The 12,503-nt window shown below is 37.9% G+C and overlaps 1 protein-coding gene across 1 annotated transcript; it reads left to right on the forward strand.

Annotated features, from left to right (window-relative positions):
• The first annotated feature begins 1,040 nt into the window (after positions 1-1,040).
• On the forward strand, positions 1,041-1,499 carry LOC103962271 (60S ribosomal protein L5-like). The gene has a single exon (XM_009374959.2). The coding sequence runs from the start codon at positions 1,041-1,043 to the stop codon at positions 1,497-1,499; it is 459 nt and encodes a 152-aa protein (XP_009373234.2).
• Positions 1,500-12,503: the final 11,004 nt, after the last annotated feature.

The following is a 12,503-nucleotide window of genomic DNA, read 5'->3' on the forward strand; positions in this document are numbered from 1 at the left end:
AATAATGTAGTTCAAGTTCGCATTTAACCGTTAAATTTAATTTCCAAAATTATTTAGATCTTTTATTTTCACATTTATTCTCATATATTCAATGCTAAGCAAAATTGAAAACATTTCTTATGTTTCCATTCGAATTAAAACTCAACTTAAGATTTGATTCATTTATGCGCAGGTCCCTATTTAATAATACATTTTCAAATGTTATTAATCTTTTCTTGAAAGTGACCCAAAGCCTTTTAGACGTGGAGATATCCTTGTCATCAATCATGCTGCTTCCGTTTCTACGTTTTTCTTTTTCGACCCGACGTTTCAGTTTAGTGGTTCTTTTAATTTTTTATAGGAGAAATTAGATTCCGGCTTGGTGGTTCTTTTAATTTTTTAAAGAATAAATTAGATTTCGGTCCTTGATCACTAGTTCTCTCTCCTATCACTCATTATCACGGTCAAAATAATTGAAGATCATGGTAACTGAAACTCTAAGATTTCAGTAACCTAGTTCAAGCTATTCCATTTCTAATTTTTACGTTTGCATTCGAATTCATCAATATTATTGTGGATATGTGTGGAAGGATCAAATTCGATTTCGACTCATAGGCCCATACCGATCATCCAAAGAGATGGTGTTATGTAAGACAAGCCTATGATGGTTAGACTAAAGGGTAAAGCTCACAAAGATCATGAGTGATAATCCATGTGTGTTGTGACCCTCACTAGAGCATGAGAAGGAGAACATGTGGAAGGAGGTAAATAACTACCTCCATTACGGAAGAGGGAGCGAGGGACAAGTAGCGGTACTTGCTCCCCAAGCATCAGACCTCTATACGAATTCAATTGACTGACTTGAGCATCGCAATACCTTTTGCAGGAACCCACCTCCACCTAAATGAAGCTTAAAAAAAAAAAACAATCAGGGTCGCTTCTCAATAAAGGATTCAACAAACGTGGGGATTGCAGTAAAAGAATATGTGGAGCAATTTCTTCATGTAGGACATTTCACACCAACAGTTAATGATGTTTGTGGGAAACGTACAAAAAGCTGTATGGAAAAGTTGTGGATGCCACCCAAGCCAAAATGGGGGCACAGGCCAAAAACCCCAAACAAGGAAGTTTTCTATTCACTCTCTTTTAAGTATATCTATGGTGGCCATGTTGCTGCATACATGACGACTTTGGTGGAGGATGAGCCAGAGAAATACCATAGTCACTTCAGTGAATATATTAAGAAGGGCATTGAAGCAGATAACATCAAGGAGTTGTACAAGAAAGTTCATGCTGCCATCGGTGTTGATCCTACAATCAAGAAGACTAAAAAGTTGGCTCCTCAAAAATGCAAGAGGTATAACCTAAAGAAGCTTACCTTTGATGAGAGGAAGAAGAAGTTGGTTAAGAGGTTGAAGGCTTTCAATGACCTAGCAACGACGACAATAGTGATAGTGATGATGAATACTAAGCATTTCATGGAATTTGTGCTCTGGTGCATGAATTATGGAGCATATTAAAAGCACACGAATACCGTCTGTGCTGAAGGCTCCTGATCAAAAGAAACATATTATACATTAACTCTCGATCGTCGACAAATAAGAATTTTTATCTTATTCATGCTCATTAGTAATATTGATATTATTCGAATTTCAATTACTCCATGCTATTACTACATAAGGGCTCGTTTGGATGTACTTTTAAAATGACTGAAATCGCTTTTAGATAAAATGTTTTTGGGTTCCAAAAGCACTTAAAGTGCTTTTTGCAATAAGCACTAGTTATGTGCTTCTTCCAGAAAGCACTTTAAGTGCTTTCCAGGATTTACTTGCATATTTACTAAATATTGGTTCTAAAAACATTTTCACCAAAAGCGCTTTCAGTTATTTTACAAGCACTTCCAAATGAGCTCTAAATTGGCGAGCGAAGATCATGAGATCGTGGGTTGAAGACCTAGACCGAATAAGAGCCGAAGGTTTAAGACCCAAAACTCATGGTTGAAGACCAATATGACAGTGGCCGAAGGCCAAAATTAAGGCTGAAAACCATATGACTGTGGTCGAAGGCTAAACTCATGATGATATCTCAAGTCAAATGAATTTTTGCAAAGAAACATTTTTCCTCTGCAAACCCTAAATGATATGTGTTTGCAAAGAAAAAATGGGGGAATATGAGAGCTAAAAATTACTCCACTAAACAACCCACTAGCACGTCAAACATTGAGAGTGGAGCTATAATCAAGCAACATGAATTAGCCACTACAAAAGAATATGGAGTGAGATAATGGGACTTGGAAGCCAAGCTTTTAATGCCTATAAAAAGACTAAAATCCCACCAGAACGGGGGAGAGAAAATGAGAGGTACGAGATCGTTCTATACTTTACAAGCATTCTGAACAAACACTGACATGTGTGTCAAAGTGTTTTCTTGCAGGTCTTCCTGCTCCCTTATTGATGGCAAGCGAAGATGGTGTCTAAAACTTATCAATGTGTTCAAGATTACTCATTAGTGGAGAATTGGAATATCCGAAATTTTCCACTCCAACAATATGTACTGCCAAATTCATATTTCGCTTAACTTTGAGTCATAATCATATTTTCCCCACGAGTGCTCAAATGAACGCAAATTTTTGCAAAAGAATTTGAAGAAACTGTGTTAGTTTTTTCTTACATCGGGAGACTTTGTAAAGATTTTTAAATGGGTAATCTTTGTAAGTTGGAGGTTTTTCAAGGGGAAAAGAACTGCACTTGCATTTGCAAAGAAAACTTGGAGATCTTACTACTAGTTCGAGGTTTTTTTCCTTTCTTTTTTGACAAGGTGTTTTTGTATCTTCACTTTGATGACTTGTATTTGAATATGCGAGCATTTCATCTTGGCTTGTTTTTTTGTTTATGAAAAATTCTGGTATGTACAACATGTGTTTGTTAAAATGCTTGAATAAGTTTTTTCCCCTTTATGGGGCTTAAAATGCCAGTGTGGGTACAATCTTTTTGCATTGGGTACATTTTGTTGTTCACATATATGGGGACTGGAAAACCAACTTTTCAGTTTGGGTACAAACTAGCTAATCAGGTAACCATCCCTTCCTAGTCTTCCTCATCTCCCTTCCCTTTCTATTTGAACGATTACAGTTAAGTCACGTCAACATTTGTGTTAATTTTTTAATAACTAGAAGAAGACAAAAAAAAAAAATTTGTGAGAGGAGGGAAGAGTACCTACTCCAACAAATACTGATGCATTTGAATGCAAACATAAATATCAGAAGAGCTTTGCAGTTTATGGGACTTAAGAAGGCCATGTATCCCGTGGGTACATTTTTCTGTTAGTGGTGACGTCATAATCAACTTTTCAATGGCAAACCTTTTTTTTTTTTTTGGGAAACAGAGCTACATTAACTAGGCAAGAGAGGCCTAAAAGAACAACGAAAGCCAAACAACAACAATCACCTAAAGACAACCATGAAGTACAGGGGTTAGACTAACCAATACTCAAAGCAAGGCTCAAAGTGTCCCCCCTAGCACCTCCCCCACAAATTAAGGCAGCCAAGGTAAGCCATCTTTATTTAAAACATGCATAAGTGAAGATAGGGGCCTATCCACCCAAGACGCATCACATATCTCCACACACCTTCACGACACCAAATCGTCAGCCGCCAAATTAGCTGATCTTGGAATCCAAGACCAGCGACAGACATGAAAAGCTTCTTCAAGCTTCACACACTTTGCTAAAATAGGAAAAGCCTCCCACCTGCTCTCAGAAATTGAATCCCGCTAACAGGATATAGTGTCATGAGAATCCGTTTCAACAACCACATGAGTGAGACCCAAAGAGATACCCAAGTCACAACCATTCTGCATAGCCAAGGCTTCCGCATAAGCCACGCAAGTCACCCTAAGTTTTGTGCGACGAGCTGCCAAGAAATTCCCCAAAAAATCCCGCACCACTGCCCCTGCATATCCAGTGCTTGTAGCAACATCCCAACTGGCATCAACATTTATTTTTACATAAGGAAGAGTTGGCAGCACCCACCTAACCTCTCCCTCTCTATGAGATAGGTGTCATCCCCGTCGACTGTAGGAAACCTGCCTAGCATCATGGAAAGTCGCCACACTGGTGAAAATAGCTTAGAGAACCCGTAACGGATTGATAGCATCATGTTGGTAAAAGAAATGACACCGTGCTTTCTAAATGTGCCAACAAGAGAATGCAATGAGAGAAAAAACCCGCATCAAGTCATTCTTGGAAAGAACATGATCCTGTAGAACAGCCAGAAGCCAAGTATCCCATGAAGTAATTTCTGGAGAATTAACTTCATATGTTAAAGCACCCCCAAACCAAATAGCTTTCACCCATGGATAGAGAAAAAATAAATGTTCAACAGACACCTCATGTGAATGACATAAAGGGCAAAGCGGTAAGGCGCGTATTTCCGGTTGTAAAGAGCTGCCGTCGTGGGAAGTGCACGATGCAATGTCTTCCACATAAAACATTTCAATTTAGAGGAAGTATGAAGCTGCCACACCCACTTCCATAATCTCCCTGGAATGGAAGCAGCCGAGGAGGAGTACTAGGGCGAAGGAGGAGGAAGCTGAGAATGTTGCCAATGATAACTCGATTTGATAGAATAACAAAATACACTCTGGTCTTAACCATAAGCCAGACTAATCAATCCTGCTATATAGTCTTGCTAATTGAAATGGCCAAAATAGCCTCAAGTACCTCCACCAAAAGAAACGGTCAAGGAAACTCCAAATTCTATTATCTAGTGGCTGGATTAATAAGGAAATCCACTGTGGATTTCCGGCTAACTTGCACATCCCCCGAAGGGATAGGGTGACCATCCAGAAACGAAGGCAACCATTGATCCCGCCACAGACTAATCTGCTGGCCACTCATCACCTGGCAATGGGCGCCTTGCAGCAGAATATATCGACCTCATAACAAGCTTGACCAAGCCCATGAAGCACGATCACCCTGCTTAGCCTCTAGAAACGAACAGTGAGGGAAATATCTAGCCTTCAACACCTATGCCCACAGTGACTCTAGTTCCTGAATTAAATGCCAGCACTGCTTTGCTAAAAGGGCATCATTAAACTCCATAAAGCTTTGAAAAACCTACACCCTTTGAGCTTTTGGCAATCGAAGAACGTCCTTGGAAACCTAATAGATATGCCTCTCCTTCTTATCATGCTCCCACCAGAAATTGGTAACCAAATAATCCATTTCTTTACAGATAAGTTCCGGAAACTTGAACAGGTTCATCAGATAAGCACCGTATAGCCTAAACCACCGCCTTAAGTAGAACCTCTCTCCCCACCTGCGAAAGAAGAGTATGTTTCCAACCCTGAAGCTTGCTCAGAATCTGGTCCTACAGAGGATTTGTTCAATGGCGTTTTTATTCAGACTTTTTGGTTCATCAACTCTGTCTTGGGTATAAACAATAAACAGAAATGAAATAGCTTGAATTGGGTGCCTGAAATTTAGGAATTTCACTTACAATGTTCTCCAATTATTTTGACCATGATAATGAGTATAAGGGATAATTCATGAATTAAAATAATTGGGCTTAATTAAAGCTTGTTTAAAACTTTAAAATAATTGGTATGATATATTTTCTTATTTGGCGTGACATGATTATTAATTAAAGCTTGTTTATGACCAACTACTAATTTTTCAGATAAATACATATAATATAATTGGGATTGGCATGAGGTCGTACAAACATACAGAGCAATGTCTTTAATCCACTAGAGCTTTCCGTAAAATGATTGGGCGCTAACAGGGAGTTTGATACCAACGTATTCCCCCGTTGTAAATTGTGTAAAATAAAAAATGTCAAACAAGTTCGTATTGTAGATTAAATGCATTGGAAAGTTGGACATTCAAATTCCTATGTTTCGGTCTCCCATGCATTCGTTTAAAAATTGTAATTTGTCCATAACAATTTTAATGTAGCTATCAAAGTTCATGTAAAAAATTTATTAAAAGTTAAAAGTAAAAATTTTGTTAGAGCGCTACTTTGGTATTAAAAAATTCATGCACACGCAGCCATTGATCCCACCCATTGAGCCGGTGAACAGCCACAGTTTCTGGTATAAACTCACGAGAATACTTCACATCGGTTCCCGGATAGTTGTACATTGCCAACTTATTCGAGAACTGGTTTTTTGCTTCTATTCCCACCTTCAACCACTTTCCGACCAACTTATACTCGAGACCAAACACGTCCTTTCTCGGAGTGTCACAAGCTCAAATCCATGCAACCAAATCCCAGGGCAGCACAAATCATATCCCGAACGTGTAGTTCACAAACAGGATCATGCTAGCACATGGAATTACGAATTTGTAGTACAAGTTGAGCAACAAGGCAAGTGGCTCAAGCCTAATGAAAACTTCGTCATCTGCCTTCACGATGTAGTTGTATTTGTGCGGCAGGATGTGTGAGAGTGAAAAGAAGTAGGTGTAGGCTTTGCCACTGTTGTTGTTTTCAGTACAATTGAGGATGATGATGCCGTTGAATCGTAGGGTTTCTAGAGCGATAAATATTCGCTGCTCGAATTTGGTGAGGTTGCATTAGATGAACTTGACGTCTATTTTCGCAATGGGAGAAGACTGGATGCCATAGACAAGACAGGAAGTGATGGCGGTCGTGTTGTTTTCTTTGATTTTTCTGGGTTATAAGATATGGAGATAAAGAGGATTAAAGGATACAAGAGGAATGAATGTTCTCTTCTCTCTTGCAGAAGTTGCAGAGAGGAATATATTTCTCTTAATGGAAAATTAAGCACACACTCGTGCATTTCACGACTGTTTTGCCTTAATTGGATTCACACACATCACACTTGATCTCAGCCACACATCTAGCTAATTTATATGATCACTACACATGACTATTTTAGCCTTACATCTTTTTGACCTCACACTTAGCAGATATGCTCAAGTGAATACACAAATAAACTCATCTCATTTCATTTATAATTCAACATTCCCTTTTAAGTCTTGAGCTGATTTCACTCCAGGCATACTCCTGAGATAGTTGAAACGATCATTAGCCGAAGGTTTTGTGAAAATATCTGCTAGCTGCTCTTTAGTGGAACAATACACCAAATCAATGATTTCTTCCTGCAGTGCATCCTTAATAAAATGATACCTTTAATCAATGTGTTTGGTCTTCTGATGGAACACAGAATTCTTTGTAATAGCAATGGCAGAAGTGTTATCATAGTGAAGAGGAGTAGCTTCAGTTTGTAATTCTCCAAAATCTTCCAAAACAAACCTCAGCCATATTGCTTGAGCTGTGGCTTCTGATGCACTTATATATTCAACCTCTACATTTGAGAGTGCAACACAGATTTGCTTGACCAAAGCCCAAGAAAACACACCACTTCCAAATGAAAATGCATATCCTGATATGCTTTTGCTGTCCTCCAATAAGCCACCCCAATCACTATCACAGAAGCCAATTAAACAAGCTTTCCTTCCTTTCACATACTCTAGGCCATAATCCAGAGTTCTCTTGATGTATTTGAGTAGTCTCCTTGCAATTCCACAATGTCTATTGGCAGGAGAGTGTATAAATCTTGCCGATAAACTTGTTGCATACATTATATCCGGCCTTGTAGCAGTGAGATATAGAAGGCTTCCCACAATGCTTTTATACATTTCCTCACTCGCAGGTCCACTTCCATCATCTTTAGATAACTTCTCAGTAGCTACAAAATGAGTTGTGATAGTCTTCGCTTCATTTAATCCAAATTTACTTAGTAAAGAACTTGCATACTTCTTTTGGTGAATGAAGATGCTAGAGTCAGCTTGAATCACTCCCATTCCAAGGAAGTGATGAAGGAGTCCCAAATCTGTCATCTCATACTTCATTTTCATATCTTCCTTGAACTCTTCTAGCATTGATTTGCAACTGCCTACATAGACTATATCGTCCACATAGATAGAAACAATCAAGATATCTTCTCCCCTTGGAGCTTGTTTTAGACCATAAAGAGCTTTATGAAGCTTGAACACCTTTTCCTCCTTGCCTTTGACTATAAAACCTTCAGGCTGCTCAACATAGACCTCTTCTTGTACAGTGAGTGACACTAGCTTTTAAAACCACTTGGTTTTCAGATAATAAAGCCAATGGATAACACCTATTCACTTTCTTCTTCACTTTCATAACTAAGCATTCCAGTGCTGGACCATCATACACACTGCACTGGACCATCATACACACTGCACATTCCACCACCAAACACCAAGAAATATCCATGCTCATCCATTTGACTTACATTTAGCAAGTTTTCTTTTAAACTAGGCAGGTACATTACTTCTTTAACATACTTTCTGCCTTTATTTGTATCAATCACTAATGAGCCCATTCCTGCTACATTCACAAGGTCTCCAGTTGGCATTTGAACTTTGCCAGCTATGTTGGTTCTTACATCAACAAGCAATTCTACATTTCCTGTCATGTGATTGCTACAACCACTATCGTTGTACCACTCTCCATTCACCCTTGGTTCTGTAACTATGCTATTTGCATAAAATAGATTCCTTGTCATCTCCAATTGGTTAGCATTGTTTTCCTTTTGCACTGTTTTAGCTGCAGTATATTCTTTAGCCCAATGCCCAAATTTATCACAATTGAAGCATTTTGGTTTCCCTTTGTATCTACACTCACCAAAATGGTATTTAGAACACACCTTGCACTAAGGCTTTGCAACCTCTTGACCCATTGACTGAGATGCATTCATATTCTGATAAGTGTTCAAAGGAGATTTCTGCTGAAATTTGGGTTTTGATTCCCATTTCTTGCCTTTAGAATTCCAGTTTCTCTGAAATCTGGATGAACCAGAGTGAGCACCACTCTTGTTTTGTTCCTTTGGATTCACAAAGAGTGAAGAGAATGCTCTCTCAGTTGCATCAACAGTATGCAAATCAAACCATTGTTCTTGGCTCTTCAAAATTGCAACTACTTTCTGCAATTCTACAGGCTCCAAACATTTTGTATTCTCAATGACTAAACATATGGGATCATATGGTTTACTAAGGTTAATCAGAACTTTCTGCACAAGTCTTTCATTAGACAGAATTTCACCAAACGTTTTCATCTGATTAATCAACTCATTTAGCCTAGTAAGATACCCAAACAAATTTCATCATCACGCATTCTAGCATATTTGAATTCACGTCTCAGATTTTGCAATTTCACAGATCATACCTGATCACCACCGTGATACTCTCCATACAACAAATCCCATGCCATCTTCGCTGATTCAACATTGGCGATTCGAGGGAAGATTTGATTCAAGACTGCATTCTGAATGATTCCTAGAGCCTTTGCATCTTGCATCAACACAGCAGCCATTTCTTCATCTACATCATCCTCTGATGATCCTTCAGTCTTCTTCTTCTTCGAATCGGAAGTTTTAACTCTCTTCTCTACCAAATTCCACAACCCATGTGATTTGAGAATCGTCACCATCTTGATTTTCTAGAACTCGTAGTTCTCACCAGAGAAAATTGGAGTTCTCACTTCCGAGCCTACAGATCCAGACATCTTTGGTCTGAACGAGTTGATTTCTTTTCTCAGATGATAATGGGTCTGTGGTGACTTTCACCGAGCTTCAACTCAACTCAATGAGTTCACAGATTTACGCCCATGCTCAGATGATCGAACTTGGCTCTGAGGCCGTGTTGTTTTCTTTTATTTTTCTAGGTTATAAGATATGGAGATAGAGAGGATTAAAGGATGCAAAAGGAATGAATGTTCTATTCTCTCTTGCAGAAGTTGCAGAGAGGAATATATTTCTCTTAATGGAAAATTAAGCACACACTCGTGCATTTCATGACCGTTTTGCCTTAGCTGGATCCACACACATCATACTTGATCTCAGCCACACATTTAGCTAATTTATAGGATCACTACACATGACTATTTTAGCCTTACATCTTTTTGACCTCACACTTGGCAGATATGCTCAAATGAATACACAAATAAACTCATCTTATTTCACCTATACTAATCAGCTATAGACTTATAATTCAACATGTCGAAGCTATCGAGCAGGTTAAAATCCCGAGCAAGAGGCTAAATTGGGTTTGAAGGATTGGTGGTTTGGGATGAAAGGATTGACGGGGATTTAATTACTTAAGGATTGAAGAAGACGACCAATAAAAAGAGTGAGATAATAAGTGAGGGTAATGTGACTAAATATTAACCACTTCCTATGCATTTTATGCATTTATCAAATTTTGGTTTTTTTCTTAAAAATATGGGTTAGGGGAAAATAGTAATTAAGGATAATATACGCAGTTATGCATTATGCTTTGTTCATGCTTTTCTTGTTTTTTGGACTAATTCTGCATTTTAGGTGTTTAACTCCTTTAAAACTGATCCCTAATTCAAGTTGGGCATGTTTCATGCCTTAAATTCATGTGAAAATAGAGCTTAAGTGATGTACTGGTGTTACTTACTCACGATTCCTCGTAGACTATTTGGTAATTCTCGTGAAGCATTGGAATTCTTAAATGTATGTCACAATAGTTAATTCAAAGGCCAAAACACTAGAAGGTATTGCAAATGTGAAGATGAGAATTTTTCAGTGTGACTGTCATATTGCCATGTAATCTTATCAATTTATTTATATTATAACGTATGAATCAGTTTATTAACTCTCTAGTTCTATAACCTATCAAATGAATCGCCTACTCATATTATAACACATTTTTTTTTTTTTTGGTTGACAAACGATAATATTAGTGAGGAAGAAAATCGGTGAAAATCTAATCCACATCAAAATAAATTAGTATTTTTCCTTTCCCTCACTGTTGTAAAAGTGATATGCAATTATAATATATTACTTGATAACACTACGTACGTGATGGCCACATTAAAAAACTTTCGCAATAAATGAGCAATTGAATAATTCTGTAGGGTTTGAAAAAGACCGTGTCACGTGCAGTGCACGTGATACACATCCTACTAGTAGGTGTCTATTGGAGTTGCTTGGTACGCATTTGGTTCAGGACCTGGACGATCTCACGCTATAGAATGGGCATATGGGTCCATTGAAAGTGGTATATTCGGTCTTTGGGCAACAAGGTTTTGGGTCCTTTGGGCTTTAGTATATAGGGCTTAAGGTCGGACAAAAAAGCATTATGATATTTTTAATCAATAATTAGAGTTTATGATTATCGTTAGCGTTTAGTGGTATTCTTTTATACTTTATGAGATCTTATATTCGGCTCATATAAATATCGAGCTCAATACTAACAATTGCTTACTCCGATATCGTTCTATAAAAAATGTGATTCATTGGAGTATTCAACTTTCTAAGCCAGTATTTTCTTATATAAAGTAAAAATTAGACGTAACTAAACCGAATAGTAGTTCCAAATTTTCCTGTATGTGTTTGAGAGAGAATAATCAAATTATTAGCATTTTTAATTTTATGGAGTAAGATGGCAGCATACATTGTTGAATATTTTGTTATTGGGCTCGTGGGCTCTAATAATTAAAATTAATAATGAATTATTTTTTAATTTCAAATTTAATTATTTAATTTTTAAGTTGACAAACTCATCCATTCAGATGAAGTCTGAAGACAACGAAAGAACGCCAAGAGCTTTACATCCATATGAGATGATGCCTCTCAAAAGATACATCTCATATTCATACCTGTTGCGAATAGACATATATGCATTATATATACATCCATCTGCATGGCACATAAAAAACAACAACCTTCCTCTGAAATACCAAAATATTCTTGCTAAGAGTACAACAAACATATTCACCAAAAGCCAAGTTTTCTAGTGCTGGAGTCCAAGTTTGATTGTTGAATCCCTATGAAACAAACGTCCATTAAACTACAAGAACCGAATAAGGAAAAAATTATGTTTCAAATACATCGTGGTACACAAGCCTCGATCACTGTTTTTACTTGTTTGATATTAATATCATTTATTCATAATCTGTCAAATTATTGAGTTGAATTTATTATTTATTAGCATATTTAAACATATATATATATATAACTTTGTAATTAATTGTTGATCATTATCCAACACGGCCCATCTCCACAGACCCTACGGCAAAGCCCGCCCTCACTCTTCTCACTTTCATGATCGTCGGTTTTCAATTAGGTCAGCAGTAGGGCAAGATGCCATAGCTCCACCTAGACCATTGACACGGATTAAAGATCACCGTGGTTACGAAAAGGACGATGGATTTGAGCGCAATTCCATAAGGGCGTTTTTGTCTTTTCAGCAAATCACCATTTTTTATTTGTCTTTTGCGAAAAACTACACTCTCTTCCCACCCATCGCATCCCCAAAGCACCCTTGCGCTTGACACCCCTCATTAGCATGGCTTCCCCTTCCTGCGACCACCCTTTCTGAAGTACCACCGCCATTCAAACCATCTGCACAGCCAACCATGGAGGCGATGCAGCAGCAGCAGCAACAAAGCTCAACCATTCATAGCATCGAAGCCAAGCTAAATTCGGTGGAGAAAGCGGCTTCGTCCG

This window comes from the organism of the source record quoted next, unplaced genomic scaffold, assembly GCF_019419815.1.
Source record: "Pyrus x bretschneideri cultivar Hongxiangsu unplaced genomic scaffold, Pyrus_bretschneideri_v1 Contig43, whole genome shotgun sequence".
Lineage (NCBI taxonomy): Eukaryota > Viridiplantae > Streptophyta > Magnoliopsida > Rosales > Rosaceae > Pyrus > Pyrus x bretschneideri.